This window comes from Spermophilus citellus (assembly GCF_964194105.1).
Source record: "Spermophilus citellus genome assembly, chromosome: 2".
NCBI classification, from domain to species: domain Eukaryota; kingdom Metazoa; phylum Chordata; class Mammalia; order Rodentia; family Sciuridae; genus Spermophilus; species Spermophilus citellus.
Genome location: NC_138183.1, coordinates 192,948,236 through 192,975,465, shown reverse-complemented (window position 1 = coordinate 192,975,465; position 27,230 = coordinate 192,948,236). Strand labels below are relative to the sequence as shown.

At 34.3% G+C, this 27,230-nt stretch overlaps 1 protein-coding gene across 2 annotated transcripts in view; it reads left to right on the top strand.

The window, feature by feature from the left end:
- The window catches only part of RNF169 (ring finger protein 169), a 122,233-nt gene that overhangs the window by 42,708 nt on the left and 52,295 nt on the right, over positions 1–27,230 (top strand). For both annotated transcript variants that reach the window (XM_081282464.1, XM_081282465.1), the window contains exon 2: positions 18,100–18,173. In XM_081282464.1, the coding sequence (XP_081138590.1) occupies positions 18,100–18,173 (74 nt within the window). The remainder of the gene's footprint in view (positions 1–18,099; positions 18,174–27,230) is intronic.

Sequence of the window (27,230 nt, the reverse complement as noted above, 5' to 3'; positions counted from 1 at the left end):
TGTAGATGTCTTCAAAGGAATTTTCTGTAAAGAGGGCAGAGAAATGGCTCTGCAAGGGGACTAGAGCTTGAGTGTTTACTTTTAAGATACCTGATATCAACTTGCCGAAAAAGTATGTGTGGTATTTGTGTATCATAGAGAGGGAGAAATTGATGGTGCGGCAGAAAGTGGAGAACACTGAGCTAAGTTCTTCAAGAGAAAACGTAATTTGGAACAGATTCGGTGGAGAGAGTGATTATATTCATGAATAGGGATATTTCTCCCATTCTAATGAATTTGTACTTATTGTGCCTCTATTTTTGGGCAGTTTTAATTTTGTGGAAGTTTTCTATTTTCTTCTTCCTCCTCCTCCTCTTCTTTTTGTTTGTGTGTTCCTACACACACTGGGGCTTGAACCCAAGGGCACTTCACTCCTGAGCCCCCAAGCCCTTTTTATTATTTTGAGTCAGGTCTCACTAAGTTGCTCAAGCTGGCCTCAAACTTGCAATCCTTCAGTCTCAGCCTCTGGAGTTGCTGGGATTATGGTATGCACCACCATACACAGTTATATTCATCTTTTAAGACCAAGGTGAAATGTAAGTTATTGAAAATACTTTTTCTCACTCTCATAGGGATTGGTTACTCTTTTACTTGTGCAACGCTTGAGCTTGTGCATCCGTCCCAGAGGTCAGAGAGTAAGTTTTTGTGAATTTAGCACTTAATATAGTACCTAGAATGTATTAGACACTTAGTAAATGTTTAATGAAGGAAAGAGATTCCTAAAACTTCTAAAAAAGTTTTTCTTTATATGTCATAATTCCTTTACCATTCTGGTCATCTTTAAACATGCCTCTAAAAAAAGAAAAGCTTTACTGAATTCATCTCCCTCCAGACAACAAATTCTTTAAAAGACTATAGTGCAAAATGGTGCTGGTATTAAAGCAGGCTTTCTCATTGGTTCATTCAGTAAAATTTCTTTTAAGGACACTGTCTGGCACTGAGATACAGACCTAGAGATCATTCCTGTCTTCAAGTTTAGGGAGTCAGAAACAGATTTAAGTAACTTTAACAATTAAGATAAGTATAAAATGTTGTGAGGGCCTGTAGGAGCCAGTGTAATTCTCTGTGGGTAAGTGGAAAAAACTTTGCATAGAAGAGGGCATTGAGCAGAGTTGTGAAGTATGAACAGGAAATAATATGGTGAAAGGCAGAAAAAGCATTCTGGGAAGAAGTGGCGAATATAGTCAATGGAGATAAGATGTGACATATCTAGGAATAGTGAGGTGCGTGAGGGCTGGGGAGGAAAGGACTGTTAAAGGTGTGTTGAAGATATGGCTAGAGTGGTAGATTGGGTCCTGTTTATAAATCTTGGAGGCATCGGGAGCCATTAAAATTTATTAAGCAGGGGCTGGGGATGTGGCTGAAGCGGTAGCGCGCTCGCCTGGCATGCGTGCGGCCCGGGTTCGATCCTCAGCACCACATACCAACAAAGATGTTGTGTCCGCCGAGAACTAAAAAAAATAAATATTAAAAAAATTCTCTCTCTCTCTCTCTCTCTCTCTCTCTCTCTCTCTCTCTCTCTCCTCTCTCACTCTCTCTTAAAAAAAATTTATTAAGCAGGAGGGTCATAGAGTCTTGTCTCTTTAGACAGAAGTTGGGCAATAATGTTGAAGATAAAAGGAAAGACAGAGTTTGAGAGATAGGGAGGCCAGGTAAGGTTACCATTTAATGGACACAGGAAACTGTACCAAATAGTACTGGAGGATTACAGGAGATGAAGAACTCTGTTAGGGTAGGTGTTACTCCCATTTTATGAATGTAGAACCAGTTCTACAAAAGACAAATACTGTTAGGTACATAGCCAGTGGGTAGTAGACTTGAATGCAGTTTGACTGGTTTCAAATACTGCACTCTCTGATTTTTGGTATCATTCTTTCTTATGGACCTTGTAAATGATGCTTTGCTTCAAACAGTAGAAATGAAGTTCAAAGGATTTTGTAACATGTTGGTGGTGGATGTGGTGGTAGGGACAGCCATAAGGTTTTTGTCCACCTAGGTAAAAGACCATCAGATCTAAGCCCTCCATCTCAGCAGCATTCTTATACCTCCATTTGATTCTGTGATGTCTTGGATCATGTGTCTCTTGTTGCTTTGGCTGTATTGATCCAGTGCAGGTTATCTAACAACAAAGCCTTGATGCTTGGCCATTTCTGGAGTCAACACGACATTTATTTGCTTTGACTCTACTCCTGTGTTATTTGCTTTTGCAAATCCTGTTGATCTTGTCAGTCTTTGCCTTCTCTAATTTAGGGATTGGCAAACTATGGCCAGCAGGCTACTAGATCCAGCTTCATCCCATCTTCTAAAAACATTGCTCTCTTTCCCAGCATTGTTCTCTTCCTCCTATAGATTCTTACTGCAACATTTGTTTTGTAAGATTGGTTTGGCAGTCCTTTTATTTGTGAATCTGTCATCTCAATAGTTACTTAAATATATTTTTTAAAACTTATTATGAAAAAAATTGTTATGAATTTGTCTTAGCTAATAAACTACATTATGAATGCTTTGGGGAAAAAGTCTCCTGCCTTGTCTTTGGGTATTTTCTCTTCCCACAACACCTCCTTTCCTAACTGCTCATATTTTCCCTCTGTATTAATCCCTGGTGACTATTTCCATTATTTTTACACACTTACCTATGATGACTTGGTATGTTATCACTATTATTTTGCATTTCTTGCTTTGTGAGTTCTACTATTATATCTTTGTTTCTTTTTCTATTATGTTATTGCCATTTCTATGTTTAATATTTTTTCATATTTGAGATTATAAGGCATGCTCAATTTGGCATCTTTCAGTCTAAGTGGCTTCCCATCTTATTAAAGCAATACCTCATTTAAAAATTTCTATATAATTTTAATAACTGAGTAATATATGAACATTATAGCCTCAATTTTGGATATTATAGTTATTCTTTTTTTATTTTGCAATTATGAACAGTGTTGCAATGAAAGTATTTTTATGTAAAAGTTTTTCTATATTTCAAATTATTTTATTAGATTCCTGTGCATTAAATTATTACTTTGAAAGCTACAAAGAGAGCTTGTAAGTTCTTGGTATGTGGGCTGTGACACTTTGGTTTGATTAATTCTTTGCCAAAGGATGATGTAAAACAGTGAAATTTAATGTAGTTGTATTCAAAGGTGTTAATTATGATACTTAGGTAAGCAGTCATAACATTTAATATTAAATTTTATTAGCTTTTACTTTTTTTTTTCTCTGTGCAGTTCCTGTTCTTCCTAGGTAAACACTCTTGGTATTGCCTACTGTAAATTGTTCTTTGTCTTGGTCAAGTGGGTAAATGAGAAGTTGTATTAGTTTAATACAGCAGTGGATACTCAATTGACATCTTAACCTAGTAGCAGGTTAAGTGGAAACCACTTTAGTTCATTTTGTGGTTCATTTCCTATATTTCTGCCTTCTTCTAAATGATATGCTTACATTAACATTAAAGTTTCTTTGTTTACATATTCCATTTGGCAGTGGTTCTCAGAAGTGTGGTAGATAGTATAAGGTTAACTTGAGACTGATATTGATGATGTCCTTTTGTTTTCTGGGTATCTCAGTATTTAATGCATATTTCATTTTTTAAGAGATATAGTAATCCCCTTTTATCTTCTGGGGATATGTTTCAGAATATCACTTGGGTGTGGTGGCACAAGCCTACAATCTCAGTGACTTGGGAGGCTGAGGCAGGAGGATTGCAAATTTGAGGCCAACCTCAGCAATTAGCCAGATTCTATGTAAAAAAAATAAAAAAGGGCTCAGTGGTAAAGTGCCTCTGGATTCATTCCCCAGTACCATACACACAGAAAGCAAAAACAAACCCAGTAGATGCCTGAAACAATGAATAGTACCAAACTCTGCATTTACCTGTATGTCCATGTCTGTGATAAAGCTGAATTTATAAATTAAGCACAGTAATAGATTATCAACAACAGTAATAAAATAAGGGCTGGGGATATAACTCAGTGATAGAGAACTTGTCTAGCATGTGTCAGGCCCTGGGTTTGTATTTTAAAAAAAAGTAAACAAAAATAAAAGTAAAACAACTATAACAATATACTGTAGTAAAAATTATTTAAAACTTACAAATTGTTCATTTCTGGAATTTTCCATATGATATTTTCAGACCACAGTCTACCAGGGGTAACTGAAATCATGGCAAGTGAAACTGTGGATAAAGGGCAGACCCTTACTAAACTTTGAGTCATTGTCTTTCTTTTGCTGTTGTGTGCCTCTACCTCTTGCTGTGCTATGCGGCAATGAGTTATTTAGTTTTGTAAGGTTTACATTCTGTGATTGTTTTACCTCTTCCCTTGTAATGTTGTAACTATCTTTAGGACTTAGACTACATATGTTCTACTTTTTATAATATTCCTTGACATTCTCAAAGAAATGTTTTCTACTTCTGTATTTTTCTTCATTTCTCATTCCCTCCTTGACCTCTTAATCCTTGGCAATTATTTACATCTTCATAAATGACCTGTTAATAAGAACTTCCTTCTAGTCACATTGATCAATTTCTCTGCTCTAGTTGAGAAACAGTATAATTATTTTTAAGTTTTTAACAGCTCTTCTCCTGTTCTATTCTTTTCTGGTTTCTTATCTTACCTGACTTGAAAACCCCATAGGCCTCTTTTTTTTTTTCTACTGTTATTATTCCTTTTAAGATTCATCCAATTTTATCTGCGTTTAGAAATTTGGTAATATGTCTAAGTGAACCTGCCAACATATGTGGCTCTAATCCTCTTAAATTAGTTCCAGTACTTTATTCAGCTGCCACAAGATACTTGTTTTCATCTCCTTTCTCATCAGAATTTCTTTATGGATAAGATCCAAGTAGGCTCTCTTAGCTTCCTCTATTCTATTCTTACTACCACCATTTTAGCCCTTTTAGAGACTACTTCCTCTTCCCATTTCCCCATAGTTCTGTTAGACCTGTTCCTTCCTTCATTCTTCTTACCTTATGTCTTTATTATTACTTTCAATCAATAATGATTGACTGTTGTCCACTCCATTCCATTCTTATTTTTAGATTAATTTTAAAGAAAGGCTTCATCACAAAATGACAATTCTTATACAGTGTAAAAGTGTTCTCTCTTTGGTTCCTGCTTTTCTTGGACAATGTGCCTGTCAGAGATTGATTGTCTAGATGTTAGTAACCATTTTTTTTCAATATTTATTTTTTAGTTGTAGTTGGACACAATACCTTTATTTTACTTATTTATTTTTATGTGGTGTTGAGGATCAAACCCAGGGTCTGCCACGTGCGAGGCGAGCACTGTACCGCTGAGCCACAACCCCAGCCCAGTAACCATTTTTTAACTGTACACAACTAGGGACATTTTGGCCCTTTTTCTTTTCTGCTTATGATTATAGATCTCATGAACTTTGTTTATGGTTTTAAATCATATCAACAGCCACTTATGTTTTAATATGGTTTTGAACTATAAAAGGTGTACTCAAACCCCAGGAGGGTGTTGAAGGCTGGAGACTTGCAGCCTACCCATTGGCCCGCCAGCCGGTGCATCCAGACCATCAACTGGTGAATAAAGTTTCCATTTCCTTCTTTAAGAAAGAAAGAAAGAAAGAAGGAAGGGAGGGAGGGAGGGAGGGAGGGAGGGTAGGTAGGAAAGGTTTCATACTACACCTGTACCCTCAGACTTAGGAATATATAAGTAATTGTTTTATCTCTGGAATTAATCCTCAGGCTCCAGAGGTAAGCATTTAGGCTTTCTTTTCTGCTTCCACCTCATTTATCCAACATTGCCTCCCACTACTCTCTACCATATTCCACTTCATTCACACATATATCTGCCTTTGCTGAAGCGGTTTTCTTTTTTTTTTTTTTTTTTTTTTTTTAAAGAGAGAGTGAGAGAGGAGGGAGAGAGAGAGAGAGAATTTTTAATATTTATTTTTTAGTTCTCGGCGGACACAACATCTTTGTTGGTATGTGGTGCTGAGGATCGAACCCGGGCCGCACGCATGCCAGGCGAGCGCGCTACCGCTTGAGCCACATCCCCAGCCCCTGAAGCGGTTTTCTTTGGTAGGAATGGCTTTCTTTTCATTGCAGATACTGTTTCTTGATGCTTAACATAATTCTCCTCTTCCAGGAAACTTTGCCTTTATTAAGTCAGCCCTTGTTGATCCTTTTTTTTCTTCCTTCAGATTTACTTATGAATGCACATTTGCCTTATGATATGTTTCATCTCATACTTTAAAAATACTTTGCCTGATTTTTGGTTTGTAGTTTCATCATGAAAATCTTTTTCTTCACTGCTTATGAAGTATGTAGATTTTGCTTCTGGCTGCAATAAAGCAGATTCTAGCAGACAAAAACTCCTACTGAGAACAGCTAGAAAAAGCATGATAAAAAAAAAACTATATGAAAGCACTGTAAGTTGCCAAGGCAGCCAGGATTTTAGACATTTGTGGATTCTTGCCAAATGGAGAGAGCAGCTATTGAAGAGGCAGAAAAGTCAGAAGAGCTTTCTTCATGGAACTGAGATACAAAAATTTTAGTTCAGGGCTGCCAAGGCAACCAGAACCTGAGAGGCCAAGATCCCAGGGATAAAGGATGTGCACCCCTCCACCTGTTTTTTTTTTTTTTTCCCCTGAGGCATTTGTTGGTTTTTAAGTGAATCAGGATATAAGGCTAAGAAGCCTCACAGAAAGCTATTGAGGGGTCTGAGGGGGCAGACTTTTAGCAGTTCGTAAGAGTTGAGGAGGAAATAGTAGTTTTTCTGTAGGAAAATAACATCATCCAAAGCCTTTACAACCTTTCAGATTTTTGCCAGGTGAACCAAGAAATCAGACACATTTTAACCAAAATCCTCAGGTAAACCAAGAAACCAGACCTGGAATAAAAACAGATAATATAGAAATAGATCCATGGTGTCCTAGTCATCTAACAATTTATTTAATCAGTCTCTGTTTGAAAATTGTTTAGGTTGTTACTGGTCTGGGTATGGTGAGCAACCTGCGTTAACATTCTTTTTTTTCTTTTTTTTTTTTTTGTCCTTCTATTTCTTTTTTTTTTTTTTAATTTGTTGTTCAAAACATTACAAAGCTCATGACATATCATCTTTCATACATTTGACTCAAGTGGGTTATGAACTCCCATTTTTACCCCAAATCCAAATTGCAGAATCACATCGGTTACATATTCACATTTTTACATAATGGCATATTAGTGACTGTTGTATTCTGCTACCTTTCCTATCCCCTACTATCCCCCCTCCCCTCCCCTCCCATCTTCCTTCTCTACCTCATCTGCTGTTGTTCAATTCTCTCCCTTGTTTCCCCCCCCTTTCCCCTCACAACCTCTTATATGTAATTTTGTGTAACGTTGAGGGTCTCCTACTGTTTCCATATGATTTCTCCCTTTCTCTCCCCCCACTCGTCTCTGTTTAATGTTAATCTTTTCCTCATGCTCTTCCTCCCTGTTCTGTTCTTAGTTGCTCTCTTTATATCAAAGAAGACATTTGGCATTTGTTTTTTAAGGATTGGCTAGCTCCGCTTAGCATAATCTGCTCTAATGCCATCCATTTCCCTGCAAATTCCATGATTTTGTCATTTTTTAGTGCTGTGTAATACTCCATTGTGTATAAATGCCACATTTTTTTTATCCATTCATCTATTGAAGGGCATCTAGGTTGGTTACACAGTCTAGCTATTGTGAATTGTGCTGCTATGAACATTGATGTAGCTGTGTCTCTGTAGGCTGATTTGGAGTGGTTTTCCTCATTTCCATTTCAGAAGTTTTGTTGCTGATATACAGGAATGCCTTTGATTTATGCGTGTTGATTTTATATCCTGCCACTTTGCTGAATTCATTTATTAACTCTAGCAGTTTCTTTGTAGACCCTTTGGGTCTGTTAGATATATTATCATATCATCCGCAAATAGTGATAATTTAAGTTCTTCTTTTCCTATTTTTATGCCTTTAATTTCTTTTGTCTGTCTAATTGCTCTGGCTATATTTCAAGAACTAAATTGAATAGAAGTGGTGAGAGAGGGCATCCCTGTCTTGTTCCAGATTTTAGAGGGAATGCCTTCAGTTTTTCTCCATTTAGGATGATGCTAGCCTGAGGTTTAGCATATATAGTTTTTACAATGTTGAGGTAAGTTCCTGTTATCTCTAGTTTTTCTAGTGTTTTGAACATAAAGGGATGCTGTACTTTCTCGAATGCTTTTTCTGCATCTATTGAGATGATCATATGGTTCTTATCTTTAAGTCTATTGATGTGGTGAATAGCATTTATTGATTTCCGTATATTGAACCAGCCTTGCATCCCAGGGATGAATCCTACTTGATCATGGTGCACAATTTTTTTGATATGCTTTTGTATTCGATTCGCCAGTATTTTATTGAGAATTTTTGCATCCAAGTTCATTAAAGATATTGGTCTGTAGTTTTCTTTCTTTGAAGTGTCTTTGTCTGGTTTCGGGATCAGGGTGATGATGTTGGCCTCATGAGTGAATTTGGAAGAGCTCCTTCTTTTTCTATTTCTTGAAATAGCTTGAAAAGTATTGGTATTAATTCTTCTTTGAAGGTTTTGTAGAACTCCGCTGTATACCCATCTGGTCCAGGGCTTTTCTTGGTTGGTAGTCTTTTGATGGCTTCTTCTATTTCTTCCTTTGTTATTTGTCTGTTTAAATTGTGTGTGTCTTCCTGACTCAATCTGGGCAGATTGTATGACTTAAGAAATTTATCAATATCTTCACTATCTTCTATTTTATTGGAATATAGGGTTTCAAAATACTTTCTAATTATCATCTGTATTTCTGTAGTGTCTGTTGTGATATTGCCTTTTTCATCCTGTATGTTAGTAATTTGAGTTCTCTCTCTTCTTCTCTTCGTTAGCAAGGCTAAGGGCCTGTCGATCTTATTTATTTTTTCAAAGAACCAACTTTTAGTTTTATCAATTTTTTCAATGTTTTTTTTTTGTTTCAATTTCGTTGATTTCTGCTCTGATTTTAATTATTTCTTGTCTTCTACTACATTTGCTGTTGGCGTTAACATTCTTATACATAAATTTTTTGGTACTGGGGATTGAACTTGGGGGCACTCAATCACTGAGCCACACCCCAGCCCTATTTTGAATTTTATTTAGAGATAGGGTCTCACTGACTTGCTTAGTGCCTCGCTTTTGCTGAGGCTAACTTTGAATTCCTTTGATCTTCCTCCTTCAGCCTCCTGAGCTGGTGGGATTACATCCAGCTATAATATGTTTTTAAGATAAAAAATATCCTTCCCAGCTCTTTATCAAACTTTTTTATCTTTTCTAGATTGGGTTTTAGTCATACCTTTCACTTATAGCAGTGTGGGCTTGGCAATTTAAACTCTGTGTATCTCAATTTCATCATCAAATGGTGATAATAAAAGCACTTCCTTAAAGAGATTATGGACATTAAATGAGTTAGAAATGGGCCTTGCATACCATAAATGCTATATAACTACCTGCCATCATAATGATGCTATTGGTGGTAATAGAAATGGAAATTAACCATTTATTATATGTGTGGCAAATACCTTTTCCAGATTTATCTTCAGCTTTGTCTTATTATTTTATGCTTTGCAGAAATTTAAACTGAGGTTTAAGGATGAGTTGCTTTTAGCCTGGTATGAGGTGGCTGTGGAGAGTAAGGGTAGAAGATATGAGCATTTCAGGAAGAGGTCTGGAGGTAGAAAGATTGGTTTGACCCAGAAACCTTAAACTGTTGATGGAATAGAAAGTAGGGAGGGAATGAAGTGATAGAAAACTGAAGAAGTAGACAGAGACCTTTTCTTGGATCACTTCTGATGTCATAATGAAATATTAGTGATGCAAAATCAACTTTTATGATTACCAAAAGTTATCCCTATACATTTAAAGAAAATGCATTACTCCCTGGCTGTTTTACAGCAGATATTAGTATAACTGTATGTTTGCATAGCACACTAATAATTCACCATACGCTTCCAGTGTAAAAGCTTTTGAATTTATTAATTTTATCTTGTTCTTGATTTGAAGATATAGTTGTATTCTTGCCAAATTATAGATGAAGAGATTCAAGTACAAATAGATTTTTTTGTATGTCCAAGGACACATAACTAATAAATGGGAATATTCAAATGAGGATCTAAGATTAAGTAGATTTTAAGACTCAGTAAACATTTCATAGTGGTCCATACCTGTAATCCCATTGACTTGGGAGGCTGAGGCAGAATAATTGCAAATTTGAGGCCAGCCTGGGCAATTTAGTGAGACCCTGTCTCAAAAATAAAAAGTAAAAAGGGCTGGGATGTAGCTCACTAACTCAGTGCTAGAGTACTTGCCTAGCCATGTGGGAACCCCTGGATTCAATCTCCTGTAACACATATATACACAAAAGACACAATAAGTCCAAAATTATTTTTCATTCTGATGTACTCACAAGAAATTAAACCTAGGGGGGAATAAAAAATGAAACATATCCAATGTACCAAAAAATGATTTTTTTTGGGGGGGGGATTTGAATAGCATCTTCTCAGTATAGTTGAGTAAGATTCTTTATCTAATGTCTTGTGTGTATGCTTTGACAATGACATTTAGTGTGTTGTCTGTCTCAAAGTTTGTTTTGTTTGCCTTTAACAAAATGCCTGTCTTAAAGTTTGTTTTGTTTGCCTTTATTAATAACTAGTCACCACACCCTAAAGAAAATCCTCTTTTAGGAAAGACCTAAATATGACTGTTCCAACAATTCACATTAGACTTAATGCAATACTTAGTTTAAGTCACTGGCCACAGATGTGTGTCATTCTTAAGGCATTATATCCTTAGAGAGTTTCTCTTCCTGTTAGGTACAGTTGTAGTCAGAGGGATAGGCATTAAGAAAATATTTCAAACTTTGGATTCATTTATGAATGTTAAGATATTCAGCATTTCATGACACCTGTGGTAGTTTCCAAATTTTTTTTTTTTTTAAATATACCATAGTAGAGTCTGGAAAGGGATAAATTGGCACAAATCCAGAGTCTGGCTTCAGAGCCAATGTTTTGTTTTTGAACCAAAGGGAGCCACATCCCCAGCCCCCCCGCACCTTTTTTTTTTTTTTTTTAAGACAGGATCTTGCTAAGTTGCTTAGCCTTTCTAAGTTGATGAGGCTTGGTTTGAACTTGAGATCCTTCTGCCTCAGCCTCCTGTGTCGCTGGGATTATAAACATGTGCCACCAGTCCTGGCTGGAATTTCTTTTCTGTTTTTTTTTTTCTTTTGTATTGGGAAAAAACTCAGGGGTGGTTAACCACTGAACCATATCCCCAACCCTATTTTGTATTTTATTTAGAGACAGGGTCTCAGTGAGTTGCATAGGACCTTGCTAAATTGCTGAGACTGGCTTTGAACTCACAATTTTCCTGCCTCAGCCTCCTGAGCCATTGGGATTACAGGCGTGTATCACTGTGCCTGGCTCAGGATTTCTTTTCTTTAAGGAGAAAGAAGCATGAGTGATTGTTTCTGTGCTACTGAGACACTTGAAATTCCTATAACATCTGGTGGAGGGATTGGACTAAGAAGGTTGTGCTACCTTTTTCTGATTCTAAATTGACATTTTATTGCTCTGTTTTTGTAGTAGCATTGCTAACATTTCAGTCACATTTCCTCTTTTGGGGAGGAGGAAGTTGACATATGATCCTAGGATGGTGAGGAAAATAAAGAGAATTAAGTCCCACATAAGCTGATATAGACTTTGATTGTAGATGATTGTTCTTCCTAAAAGGTTAATATTGTCTTAGTATAATTAATAATGTTAAATGCTACATATATATATTTCCATTTGGCTGTAAGAGACATTGTGAAAGACTTTGATTTAAAGGGAGATTTTAACTTTTTCTGGCCATTTTCTGGTCCATTTTCCATACTAATCTAGATGGATTGAAACATTATATAAGGTTTCAAAGAAATTATTTTGATAGTATAACTTCTTATATAAATTATAGAAATTCGAATATTATTTAACCTATAATATTAAACTCAAATGAGTTTTATAGAATTTAGAGAAACGTATTGAGTAGGAAATAGAAGTGAAATAAAAATATTATTACTGAATTATTAACTTTAGAAGTTATCTAATGTGTTGTCTTCATTTCTCAGAAACCAAGATATAAAGAGATTTTTAGTTTATGACATGTGTATGTGTGTATGTTTTGGAAGATCTAGACTACCCATTGTTTCAGTGATTCACTAAGTACTCTTATATGACTCATTACATAGTTGTTTAGTTTTTGTCAGTACTGGGTATTGAACCCTGGAGTGCTCTACCACTGAACTATATCCCTGGCCTTTTTATTTTTTATTTTGAGACAGTGTCTCCCTAAGTTGCCGAGGCTGGCTGTGAATTTATGGTCCTCCTGCCTCAGCTTCCTGAGTAGCTGGGATTACATGCCTGAGCCACTGTGCTGGGCTTGGACTCGGTAATTGTACTCACAGCTGCGATATACTACAGTGAAAGGATATTGAACAGAATCAGCAGAGGAAAAAGGGATGTGGGACAAAGTCTAGGGGAAGCAGGTGTAGGCTTCTAGAGTCCTCTCTCAGTGGAGGCACAGCTAGACGATGTGATGGCATATACTAAGTGTTGCCAACCAGGGATCCTTGTTAGAGTCTTAGTACCTAGAGTTTTTATAGAAAGCTGATCATATAATACTCTCTGCCTGGCACCTACCAAAATTTCATACTCCTAGCAGGAAAGCAGATGTTCAGCATAAACTATATTGTTTCTATAAACAGTTTAGGTTTAGTGAACTACTATTGCCACTTAGGGAGGGTAAGAGCCCTCCTGAAATCCATATTTCTTGACACTGGCCAAGGGCCAATTTTATAAGCATTGACTAGGCAGTTAGATATGTTATATTAACTCTTTTTTTCTGCAATGTGTGGGTATGTATAAATGAAACACTTAGCATATAGTATGCTATCATTAAATATTAGCTGTTTTTATTTATTATAGGGATTCTTCATCAATTACCACCACTACTAATACTTTTAATTGTGGTCTCCTGCTTTCTGAAGTTATGTTGGTCAGTATTTTTGTATATGTTGGTCAGTATATTTTGTAATATGTGTATCTATTAAGATGAGGAGACCAAAATAACATTGACAGAGCAAGTATCTGAACTTAATATTATCCCCCTTTTCCAAGCCTAAATGGGAAGGAGGAGGGAAAAAGAGGTTATTTTTCCATCTTGGCATTGCTAGAAGGCATTTCTAAAGTGGGAAATAGGATTAAATGTTTAAGTTAATGTCACATTGGATCCATTCACAATTTTTTTATGCTTAACTGTTTTGGTATTCAAGAATTACCTTAAGCTATCTATTCTTAACCTTTTTTCCCCCCATTTAATGTAGTATAATCTTGTTGGGGCAAAAATGATCTTGACTATTTAGCATTTTATATTCTAACCCAAGATTATTTATATTGTTACTAATTCTTGTGAGTATAAATTGGTATCCTACCCTTACCCCTGTCCATTACATTTTTTAAAAAAAAATTATTATAGTTGTAAATATTGTAGACAGTGCCTTTATTTTATTTGTTTATTTTTATGTGATGCTGGGGATCGAACCCAGTGTCTCACACATGCTAGGCAAAGCGCTCTGCTGCTGAGCTACAGCCTCAGCCCATCCTTTACCTTTTGATCTCACATCAGAGGCATAATGAGATTTCAGTCAGTATGCTTAGTTTCTACATAGCATTATATAAACTTTGATGTTTCTTAGTAACTGTCCCAAAGTGAATTTAAGTTTTCTTGTAATATGTGTATCAAAGCAGTTAGATCATTATCTTTGTTTCTTATAAATTGTACATGCAAATAAATCAAACCAAATCACAATTTAAAGAGAATGATCCCACTAACACCAGAGACAATTTTATGCCTAATAGATTATGCTGTATGTCACTCTGCTTGCTAAAATAGTTTACAGAATGTTTTCACTCTTATAATATCCTGTCATAATATTATTAATCAGAATTATTTTCAATATTATTCTGATTTTTAAAAGAGGTAAGTTGAAACTGACTTATCCAAGGCTCTGAACCTTATATTCTGGGGTTCAGGTTTTTAACTTTATTTTATTTACATTATATAACAGATGATGCTGGGACAGTTGCATGCCTATAATCCCAGTATCTCTGGAGGCTGAGGCAGGAGGATCGTGAGTTCAAAGCCAGCCTCAGCAAAAGTGAGGCACTAAGCAACTCATTGAGACCCTGTCTCTAAATAAAATACAAAATAGGGCTGGGGATGTGGCTCAGTGGTTGAGTGCTACTAAATTCAATCCCTGGTACCCCTCCCCCCCAAAAAAAAAGATGAATATAATTCAAGAGCACTGGGATTAGAGGCGTGCAGCACTGTGCTGGGAAAGATATTAAGCTCTTGAGACATTTTGTACTAAAAATCAGCTAGAGACTTTTTTTTTTTTTTTTAAGAACTGGGGATCGAACCCAGGGGTGCTCTACCGCTAAGCTACATCCTCAGCCCTTTTTATTTTTTATTTTGAGAAAAGATCTTGTTAAGATGCTTAGGGTTTTGCTGAGGCTGACATTGCTAAGTTGCTGAGGCTGGCTTTGAATTTATGATCCTCCTGTGTCACCTTCCAGTTGCTGGGATTACAGGCATGTACTGCAATGCCTGCCAAGAACCATTTTAGAGCAAATTCTTTAACAGTTAGTTAAAAATTATCATTTTTTTTTAGAGAGAGAGAAGAGAGAGAGAAAGAGAAAGAGAGAATTTTTTAATATTTATTTTTCAGTTTTCAGTAGACACAACATCTTTATTTTATTTTTATGTAGTGCTGAGGATCGAACCCAGCGCCCGGCGCATGCCAGGCGAGTGCCGTTACTGCTTGAGCCACATCCCTAGCCCTAAAAAATCATCATTTTTTGCAAGGATATCTCTACAATATTTTTGGTTTCTTATGTTGGATAGTAGACTTATTTACAAGCCAGAATAAGATTATTCTCCTTGTGTTGCTCCCCAAATGAAAATAAAAATTTAGATTTTTTAAAAGGTAGATCTGAGTTGAATCTTATGGTTTGTACCAAAAGAAACTATGGCAAAATTTATTATATTGTGACCTGAAAAAGGTCATTGCAAATATGATACAAAATGCAGAAGACATAAAAGAAAAGTTTGAATAATGTAACTACAAAAAAAAAACTCTAAGAAAAGTCAAGAAAATTGATACAGTAAGAAAAGCACTTCTGTTCATGTAACAAAGAACTAATTTTCCTAATATAGAGCGCTGTAACAAATCAAGAAGAAACAGTTAATAGAATAAAGGGTGAAAGGTACTCAATTTCACTCACAAAATTAAATAAATGATTTCACATTTTAGATTGACAAAGTTAAAATTTTCAATACAGTTGTTTTGGAAATGATGTGAAGAAAAGGTACTCTCATATATTCCTAGTGGGATTAATTGATAAAGGTTTTAGTAAGGACACTTGGGTATTGTCGGTTAAAAAACACATTATTTTTTGACCCAGTGATCTTGATTCCAGCACACTCTATATGGATGTATTTGCAGACATGCAAAGTGATCTATATACAGTATCACTCATTACAGCATTGTTTTAATAATCTCTGAAGAAGTGTCTGTATATAAGTCCTTCTTTTTGTTTTGAGTATTTTATTTTCTCTCTGTTTTTTTTTCTTTTACCAGTTTTTCTAAATTCTGTTTACTGGTTATTTCAAAGTACCAAGTAAAAAATGGATCAGCCAAAATTGTTAGACAGAAATCTGCTCTGAAAGTTTAATAATACAAATCATTTATTGAGGGGCTGGGGCTGTAGTTCAGTAGTAGAGCACTTGCCTAGCTGTGTGAGGCACTGGATTTGATCCTCAGCATCACATAAAAATAAGTGGATAAAATAAAGGTATTGGGTCCATCTACAACTAAACATATTTCTAAAAATAATTTATTGAGAAAGAATATTGTATAATATAGTCACCAACCAGATAGTTAGAAATCGAGGCATGGGAAATATTTTGGCAGCCAGGATCAAAGATCAAAGTCTGAATAGTGTGAATTCTTTGAAATTGTTTGAAATAGCTTTGAGATTAGTGTATCATCAGCATTTTAAATTGTTTCTTTTTTGCTTTAAGGAATATGTATTCTATTTGTTGGGTAAAAAAATGTGTATACATATGTGTATGTATGTATAAATATACATGATTAAATTTGTTGATTTTATTGTCCCAGTTTTTGTATATTTTTACTTACTTGATTTGCCTAATTTATTAATTGTGATATGTTGAAACTTCCTACCATAATTTTGGATTAATTTCTTATAATCTTATTTGTTTTTCTGTGTTGTGAATTTGTACAAATTCATGAATATTATTTTTATGAGTTGCCTTCCTTTTTTCCCCTAAAGATAATACAGAAGACTCCTCTTCCTCCTCTTCTTCTTCCTCCTCTTCTTAATCTAATGGTTCTGAGTGTCTTCTGCATTCTTTTTTTTTAAGTATCTTTATTTTTTTTGTTTACTTTTTATGTGGTGCTGAGGATCGAACCCAGTGTCTCACATGTGCGAGGCAAGTGCTCTGCCATTGAGCCCCAGCCCCAGCCCCAGCCTTCTTCAGTATACTACTGAAATACTCTTTCTAGAATAATTGAGACAAATGAAAAAAGACAAAAGGCAACATTTTGAGGAGCTTATATTTCTAGAGCAAACATTTCTCAATCTCAATGGATATAGAATTATCAGGAAGTCTTAAAAGTATGACTATAGTTAGATAATTAAATATATAGAAATGATGTAATACCCGATTAGGGAGAGAAAGGTGTGTGCTTTCTTCTCCTTTTTGATAGCATTTTTTATTCCTATTCTACAGTTTGGTTTTTACCATATATTTAACTATGTGTGCTGTCTATAGACCTAATGGCTCAGATTTAAAATTATCTAGAGAAGGAGAGAAGACATAACTACAGCTGAGAAAACAACATAAAAATTTAACAGTATATGTATGTATGTATGTATACATATATATGTGTGTGTGTATGTATGTATACATATATATGTGTGTGTGTATGTATATGTGTGTGTGTGTGTGTGTGTGTGTGTATATATATATATATATATATATATATATATATATATAGTCAAGGGTTGAGAGAAAACAGTATTTTGGAAAGAATTAGTAATCAGTCTGTGGAGAACCTTGAAGGATATATTGAGAGGTTTTGACTTTATTTTGTAGTCTGATCAAAACCACTGAAAGCTTTAAGGATAAAAAAATATCAGGTAACATACTGAAAATATATACAAGATTGTATACAGGTTATATGCAGGAAAATACTTTGGCAGTGTTGAGAAAGAAATACAAAAATACAAGGTTCTGAGTAAAACTTTAGCTCATTTAAAATGCTACTTGGTAACACTGAACCTAAGAACTTTATTTTATTTTTAGTTCATTACTACATTCCCAGTCCTTATTTTTTGAGACATATTCTCGCTAAAGTTACTCAGGGTTATTAAATTTCTGAGGCTATCTTTGAACTTGAGATCTTCCCACCTCAGCCTCCCAAGTAGCTGGAATTACAGACATGCATTACTGTGTACTGCTAAACTAAGAGCTTTAAATATAGTTTTTCTTTGAGGTCTTTTAACATGTTACTTTTATCAGTGAGCTCCTATTAGACTGCTCTATATGAAACAACTTTTTCCTTGCACCCTACGTTAATTTTTTTCCCATAGCATTTACTCTGTGTGTGTGAATGTGTATGTGTGTATACACATGTACACACATACATACATACATACATACATACTTGTTTGTTATCTGTTTCTACCATGAGGTTGTAAGCTCTATAAGAGCAAAGATTATATTTGCTGAGTACTTCTTCCAGTGTTTAGAATAGTATTTGATTTATAACCTTTAATAAATACTTGTTAAATGAATGAATTAATATTCAAATTAAGATGATCACAATTTTTTAAGTAATTTATAATGTGGGGGTAACAGTATGACAAGGTCTTGGTTCCTTCCTAGAAAATCCTATTTAAAAGTATTTTTATTTTCCTTTCACCTTTAGAATTTGTATTCAGAGCACCAATCAAAATAAGCAAGCCTGGGGAACTTCGTGAGGAATATGAATGCTTGAGAAAGGTATAGTATACATATTATCATGACATTTATTTTTCTTTTTAATATTTATTTATTCATTTTTAGTTGTAGTTGTCAATACCTTTATTTTTTTACGTGGTGCTGAGAATTGAATCTAGGATCTCGCTCGCTCTAGGCAAGTGCTCTACCACTGAGCCACAACTCCAGCCCCGTGACATTAATTTTCTTAAGAGTAAATCAAAATAATGACATTAAAGATTGTTTAATGAGAGTATGGTTAACTAGTTTTTAAAAATTTACAATGCAGAACCTGTCTTCCTTCATAATATTTATTCTAGCCCGGTTAGATTTGGAGCTCTAATAGAAATAAACTTTAAGAACAACTTTTCAGTTGTCTTTTTAAAAATGGAAGTGTAGCTTCCTGCAACAGTAACAGGCTACCAAACAAACAAACAAACATAAAACCCCCAACATATATTTGTGTGTATGTGTTTTTTTTTTTCTTGGCATCTTTAACAATTCTCTTTGCTAATACTCACTTTGATTATTTTTTCTTATCTTGTAAGGTTACTCTAATTACATGTAGCTAATACTGTCTTTTTATTGCTTTTATTCTATTAAGTACTCCAAAAGAATTATAATGGAGACCAGTAAGGGGGTAGTTAAATATTATTTCTTAATTATAAAATGTTTTATATTAAGGAAGCTTTTGGCTGTATTCACATAAATCTTTATTTTTGTTGTTTTCAAACTAACGGGGAACCACCTGTAGAAGACAGACTTCGGAAAGTCTAGGAATAAGATGTATGTTGCTGGATTTGTATAGCTCTTTCCCTGCACTACTACTGCTCATCTAGCTTTATAATTGATTAGGTAATCATTCTACTTAATGTTTTAAATAATCCATTTAACCTGAATTAGGCAACATAAATCAGGTGAGACAATAATGATATTGTAGCATTTTCAAAAGGATTGAATTAAAAAATATGTAATAAAATCATGCAAAAGAGAAGATAATGGAAAACTGTGCTTGATTACTATATTTTCTTTGATATTCTCTTAAATGAGAGTGCCAAGTATTGATTTGATCCTTATGATTTTTTAATATTTTTACTGTGAGGTTTTAAATCATATTTTTTTTCTATATAGGAAGAAAGTATTTACAGGTATCACACATCTGAAGACCAACAGATTGTTTTAAAGTTCCAAAATATGTAGATATTTACTTCTAATATGTCTTTTCAGAAACTTTGATAATATGGACATTTAAAGCTATTAGTTTGAAGATAATCTTAAAGAGAGAGAAAACAAGGAGTTGGGGGTAGAAACCAGAGGCATAGTAAGAGTCATAGGAGAGAAACTATCCTTTTGTTTTTGTCTTGAGAAAGGGACAGGGCAGGCATATTAAAAACATCATACCTGATGGTATGATGTTGAGTGAAGTTAGGACAATCTTATTCTGTGTAAACTGGATTGGTTTTGAGAAACACTCACCTATGTTATTTTGGGTTAGTTACAAGTTGGCTCTAGCTGGGTGTGGCAGCACATACCTATAATCCCAGTGGTTTAGGAGGCTGAGACAGGAGGATCACAAGTTCAAGGCCAGACTCAGCAACTTAGGCTCTAAGCAAATTAGGAAGACCCTGTTTCAAACTGACAACTCCCAAAAGGGCTGGGAATGTAGCTCAGTGGTAAAGTGCCTCTGGGTTAAATTTCTGGTCCCCCCACCCCCCAAAAAAAACCCACACTCAAACAGAACCAAAAAACCTCTGGGACCCTATCTCCTATTCTAATTATTTAAGTTATCTTGCATCCATTGTACAACTTGGAAAATAAACATTAAAATCATAAGATCTAAGGGCACTTATATGGTACATCCACACAAAGGAGTACTGTTCAGCAATATTAAGGAATGAATCACTGATACATGGTACAATGTGGATGATCCTCAAAAAGATGCTAAATGAAAGAAGTCAGATCCAAGAAATCATATAGTGTATGATTCTATTTATAGAGAATGTCCAGAATAGACAGATATATAGAGACAGGTGATAGATTAGTGATTGATTGGAACAGGTGGTGGGAACAAAAATTAGTAGTAAATAAACATGAAGAATATTATTGGAGTGATAAAGATCTCTAAAACTGACTTGTGATATGTTCCACGACTTAGTAAATTTACTAAAAATTGCTGAATTGTATACTTGAAATAGATGAATTATATGATATGTAAGATATCATATAATAAAGTTGTAAAAATATTAAAAGGCACTAAATTTGGGTGGAGAACTAGATAGAGAAAAAAGATGTCTCTTAGGATGCATATTTTATGAACAAAGCAGTAATTATCAAGATGAATTCTCTGGAGAGGAACACCTTTGAATGTTTCTACTGAGCATGGGATAGTAAATGGATGGTAATTATTTCTATAAAACTCATTATTAATTTGATATGTAACAAACTACTAATATACTTTTTATTGAGCTAGAGCTGTGGCTTAGTGGTAGAGTGCTTGCCTAGCATGTGTGAGGCACTGGGTTTGATCTTCAGCACCACATAAAAATGAATAAAATAAAGGCATTCTGTCCATCTACAACTACAAAAATTTTAAAAATATATATATATACTTTTTATTTAGTAGACTTTGTTTTTAAGTGACAATAAAAATTTTTATGAGGGTTATAAGAAGTTTAACAAGAAATTTTATTCCTATAATTCTAGTTTGCTTAAAGGGCATTAATTTTATTTGATAATCTATTACTCATGGGAGATTTGGGGAAAACAAGCTTGGAATGAGTGGACTACTATGGAATGAAAGTGATTCTTTTCAGACACTGAAGCAGGTTCGAGGTGCTTACTATATAGATAGAGAGGTGGGTTTCTCAATGTTTTTTCTAACCAAGGACCTTTGAGTTTTATGCTTACTGAAGTTAGTATGAGTTTCTAAATTTTAAGATCCTAAAGATAGGTTTGTATTTCTAAATATGTTAATTTTTCTTTTCTTCCTGTTGTGTGTTGTACTTAATTTTGTCTTTTTTAAAAATAAATTCAGAAATATGCAAAGTGTGAAAGTCCCTCTTTACTTTTCTTCCCACTCTCTTCCCCAAGGTTATTGGTATTAATATTGTATATCTTAGACTGTTGATGTGTTATACACATGCACACACACATTTAGTCTTCTTTAGTTTAAATGAGATCATTATGTATATTCATTTATTAATAAGATTTTTGTGATTAATCAGGATATAGTGCTGAAGAAAACATTGTTCCTTTACCTCAGTGAGATTCTTTCTAGGGACAAAGACAGAAAATAAATAAGCAAACAAATATTTAACATATAAAAATTAGGGACAAAGACAGAAAATAAATAAGCAAACAAATATTTAACATATAAAAATAAAGCAGGGTAAGAAGAATTGTAAGAGAGTGGGAGGAGACACAAAAAGTCAGTTTCATATAAAAAGTTAGAAGTCTCTTGGAGAAGACACATTTGAGTTGAGATGTGAAAGAAGTAAAGAAGTGAGGGAAGAGCATTCCAGGCAAATGCAAAGGTTCTGTTATAGTTTAGATCTAGAACGTCCTTCAGATCCTTATGTGTTGAAGGCTTGATTCCCAGTGCAGAAGTATTTAGAGGTGAGCCTCTTTGGGGGAAGTGATTGAATCATGAGGGCTCTACCCTCATCATGGATTCATCAATCCATTGATGAATTCACAATTTGATGGCATTATTAAGAGCTGGTAGAAACTTTAGGAGGTGGGGCCTAGTTAGAGGAAGTAGGTCACTAGGAGAATGTCCTTGAAGGGTATATCATGTCCCTGGCCTCTTCTTTTTTCCCCCACTTCCTGATTGCCATGAATTAAGTAGCTGTGCTCTGTTGTGTGTTCCCTGCCATCATGTTCTGCCTTACCACAGGCCCATAGCAATGAGCCCAAGTGGCCTTGGACTAAAACCTTGAGCAACTAAACCTTTCTCCTTTGTTTTTCTCAAGTATTTTATCACAGAAGCTGACTAACACAGGCTCTGAGACACAAAAAGTTTGGCTTGTTCAAGTGTTAAAGAGTTTCAGTATGTCTGGAGCTGAATAGTGGAAGCAGAATTGTGGTGGGATTTAGAAAGAGATCAGTTGGGAGAGATTGAAGGACCAGGTCAGAGAAGGCCTAGTTTATTTTTTAAAGGACCTCAATTTAATTTAGGTGTGATGGGAAACAGGCAATACAATCTCACTTATAATTTTAAAAGGTTTTATGTTGCTATGAGAGAAAAACACTATAGTGAGCCTAGGAGTCAGAATTTATATTTACTGTAAATAGCAGAGATCTCTAAATAATTTGAGATTCCTGCTAAGTAAGTAGATTTTAGCTACTTTAGCCAAAAAAAAAAAAAAGGATAACTATGTGAAATAATGGATATGTTAACTTGCTTACTATAATAAAGTTTTACTATTTGTATGTATCCCATAATGTCATGTTGTATACCTTAAATATGCACAGTAAATTTATTTCAAAACAACAAATGAGGGTTTTATTTTCATCAAGTGTAAGAATATGAGAAGTAGGCAATGTAGGGCTGATAAGACAGCTCAGTGACATCAGAAATTTGAACTTGCCAGGTGTAATCCCAGCAGTTAGGGTGGCTGAGACAAGAGGACCTCGAGTTCAAAGCCAGCCTCAGCAAAAGCGAGGCACTAAGCAACTCAGTGAGACTCTGTCTCTAATTTTAAAAAATGCAAAATAGGGCTGGGGTTGTGGCTCAGTGGTCAAGTGCCCCTGAGTTCAATCCCCAGTATCAAAAAAAAAAAAAAAATTGTAATTTGAATTTTTGTTTTTCTGTTGAGACATCTTCAAGAGTACCTGTCTCCTTGTGAGAGATGGCTGATTGTTCTCTAGAAGCACATCCAGGCTGTAGGCAGAAGTCAGCTGAATTGTTAATTCAAGTTTAAGTTTAATTTAATTTAAAGGAACTCAAATTTAAGTTCCTTTAAAGAGATTTTCCTAAAAACCTCCTGCCTTTACCTAAATTTTTTTGTGTTTTTGTCCACTGTCACAAACTCCCTTTTGCTGTTAAGGAGGCTGGGAAACATAGTGTTAAATGAGGAACATTATCTTCCTGACTAAATAAAATCCTTACTATGGGTAGTAAGGAAAGACAAAATAGATGTGAGCTAAGTAACTAGCAGTTTCTATATTGTGGAACAACAATATAAATAAGACCAGTTAGGATATTTTGGGGGTAAGCAATATGCTAAGATTAACTAGTTTTGTCAGAAGTATGACACAGATACAATGAAATTGAAGATGTATATAAGAGAGTTATAGTTTTGGTTCATGAATCCAGGTTATTTAAGGAAGGGATTGAGGCCAGTTGATGGGAAGTATTGATGGTGAGAAAGAATTGCAAAAGGAAGACCACTACTGAACAAATAAAACTAGAAAACTAGGAAGTGGTGGTTTAAATGTGAGAGGCTTAAATGGGAAGTAGTTAAATTGGGAGGTGTTATGTTATTGCATATCATGCACAAGATTTAAGGTATGAAAGTGGGAGTAAATAGGTAAAGTAGATAGAGTAAAAGGTTTAAGGAAGAGGTGAAGGAACTGATAAAGAAGTTTTCAGGAATGACCACTATAATACTGTACTGAACAGAGACTAAAATTTAGGTGAAATTTAGTTTTTCTCTGAATGAGGGGAGAATGACAAAAAGGGATCATGGGTATTATAATATGATGGTAAATAGTTCACAGGAGCTAGGATTTTTGAGGAATATTATGATCTGTAACTTGCTGTTTTTGTTTAACAATTTTAAAAAAACACAATTTTTATCCTGCATGATTTTTCATAGTATAGGTGAGGCATAATTCACTTAACTATTTCATTAAAAAGACTTTTTCAAACTATTCTTTCACCAACACTGAAGATAATTCTTTTTCCTCAAATCTTTGCCAGACTTTTTTCATTGTTTTTGATACTGTTATTAAAAAACAAGGGAACTCACCCGGGAACACCCCCCTACCTTGTGGTAGCTCTAGTTCCTTTTTATTTCAAAAATAAGTTCTGTTACTTTACTCTTAAAAAGAAAAGAAAAATGATACATCTATTTTTTGTCTAGGATTTCTTGTTTATTACATTTAGATGTGAAAACCATTTCTGTATTTGTCATCTTGATTTCTGATGGCATGGTTTTGTTTTTCTGTGTGTGTGTGGTTTTTTGTTTTTGTTTTTTTTGTTACCAGGGATTGAACCCAGGGGTGCTTAACCTCTGAGCCACCTCCCCAGCCCTTTTTTATGTTTTATGTGGAGACTTAGAGTCTGAGTTACTTAGGGCCTCACTGAGTTCCTATGGTTGGCTTTGAACTCAAAATCCTCCTGCCTCAGCCTCCCAAGCTGCTGGGATTACTGGTGTATGCCATCACACCTGGCTGTTTTTCTGTTTTTATTATATTATTAAAAGAAGTTTTCTGACATTTTTGGGTGCTCTAAGTGGAAAGAGAATATTAACACATGCTCAGTCCTCCATCTTGACACATTGATTAAGGGAAAGAATTTTGTTGTATTCATTTTTGTTACATAAAGGATTACAATAAATGGTTAGATTAGCTTATTGCTTATACCATTATTTCTTCTGCTTATTCAGCTTGTGAGATGCTTGATTTCAACTGTATGGTTACATAATAATTTCTTTACATTGGAGTTGGGAAACATGTAATCCAGTATGTTCTTGTTTGTCTTCTTTGAATTACTGGACTCTGAGAAATTGAATGTAGCAGGGGAAATACCCCAAAGCCAGTCTTTTTATGCATATCTCCCTGGTTTCTGTAGTGAAAAAGATAGAACTGCTTTTTAGAATTCTGTGCTTCACATGAATGGTATAGGCTTTCTCTTAATTGGTTCGTTTTTTTCCCCTCTCCCCTTGTTTTTGAGAAATATTTTCTCCCCACTGTTGACTGTATTATTTAAGTAGTAAACATGCCATTTATAGCCCCTACCCAGAGAACAAGAGTAATAAGATACAGTCAGCTTGCTGAAGTGAATAAATAGCGTGATAAGGGAGTCATTATCTTTTGTGAAGTTTTTTTTTTTTTTAAAGAATGTAAAGTTTAAAAAAAAAGAATGTAAAGTTTTAGGGTCTAATTGAAATTATATTAAAAAAATTTTTATTATCTTTCTGCCTTGAACGTAAAATAAGATGTACTTGATTAAAACTTGAACATTTCGCTTAAATCTGTTTGGCTGTGCAATGTATCTTAAATCTGTTTGTCTATGCCAGAATGTTCAACTAATGTCCCCTTTTTTCTCTTGTTTATGTATTTTTAAAATAAGCTTATATTTACCTAGAAAGTTTAAAATATGTTTGTCACACTAAAGAAGAAAGCACGTTGTGGGTTTATGTAAACATGTCTTTTTCTATTAGATTGTAAAATCTTTCAAGATGGATCTATTTTTTTTAGTCTCTTTGTCTCGACCACATCTAATGTCTTCCATATAAGTGTTCATCAAATGTTTATTAAATTGTTGATCATCTAATTTTGAAGCCTCATCTTTTATGACAAATGATTTATGTATAGATGTACAGCTGGTTCATGATAGAGCTTGATGCATTTTAAAATTTCTAAGGTTTTTGTTGCTACACTATTTGCTATTTTTTTTTCTTCTCTCCTCTAAAATGTTACATAATATTTGAAGAAATGCCCACTTTTGGCATGTGTTGGCATGCTTCTTTCTAGAAGCAGAAAATAGTTCCAGGATCTCATATCTTTAAAAACAGATAAAATATGTGGAACCATGGAGAAAGAAAAACTCTCAATATTAAAAATTTTAATTTTGACTCCACAAGGGAAAAACGGTTAACTATAGGATGCTCAAAGTCTGAAGAATGTTAATCATTTTTGTATTCACAGCTACCCAGATGGGGAAAAACAGCTTTATCAAGTAATGAGCTTTTTAAAAAAAAAAAAAAAATTCATACTTGGAAAATTCAAAACATGATCTAAATAAATTTAATTAGAGGAGAAAGTTTTTTAGGTTATTTTTATACTGTGCTATTTATCCTTGTTACTTTTATATTTATGAGGAAGATCAGCAGTTATACATTTAAGTAAATTATTATAACTGTTTTCAAGGTTTAGAGAATAATTTAAATAAAGCCACTTGATTTCTATATGGAAACCAAACTAAGGAATCTTCTAGAAGTAGCTGCAACTATCCTCTTATAAAAAATAAAATATTTTGTTAAAATTTCCAATTAGTAAGTCTTTTAATAAACAAAATAGCTTTATTTTTCATACTTACAAAAGAATTGTTAAAAAACCCCCACAAAAATATCAGTTTATTAAAAAGGTTTAAAAGAAAGATTACCAGTAATCCTGATACCTGATAACCATACTTAAATGTCTTAAATTTAAGCTTAAGACCTTTTAAAAAAAAGATTTAGGATCAGCTATACATGCTATTTTTATTGCCCCCTTTTAATTTAGCTTTCTATATAGATCTATGTCAACATTTTAAAGGTTGTATAGAATTATAGAAAATATTGTGATATATATATATGCATGTGTTTTCTTTAAAGCCCAAACCATTCAGGAATCAGGAATAACTTTTAAAAAGAATACACACACACACACACACACACACAAACACACACACACACACTGGGGCTGGGGCTCAGTGGTGGAGCACTTGCCTGGCATGTGAGATGAACTGGGTTCGATTCTCAGCACCATATATAAATAAATAAAATAAAGGTCATCGACAACTAAAAAATTATTAAAAAAATAAAAGACAATATATAAAAATATTCCACAGGTAAATTGATTTTTCATATCCCATCTCTAGCCAAACTGTGTAAAAACTTCATAAGTAATCTGCTTAGGTATTGATTACTCTGAATTGGGACTTCATTATATTTTTTCTAGATTTAAGTGAGAGTTTAAAGACCTATTTACTATTTATATCTGAGAATCATTTTTTTGTTTATCTAAGACTTTAAAAACAAATTGAAGTGCTTAATAAATCACAATAGAGATTATGTGGTTGTTTTACCCTAAGGTAAGAGGCAGTATTATAGTAAATAAGAGCCGACTGCCTGTATTAAAATCCCTACAACT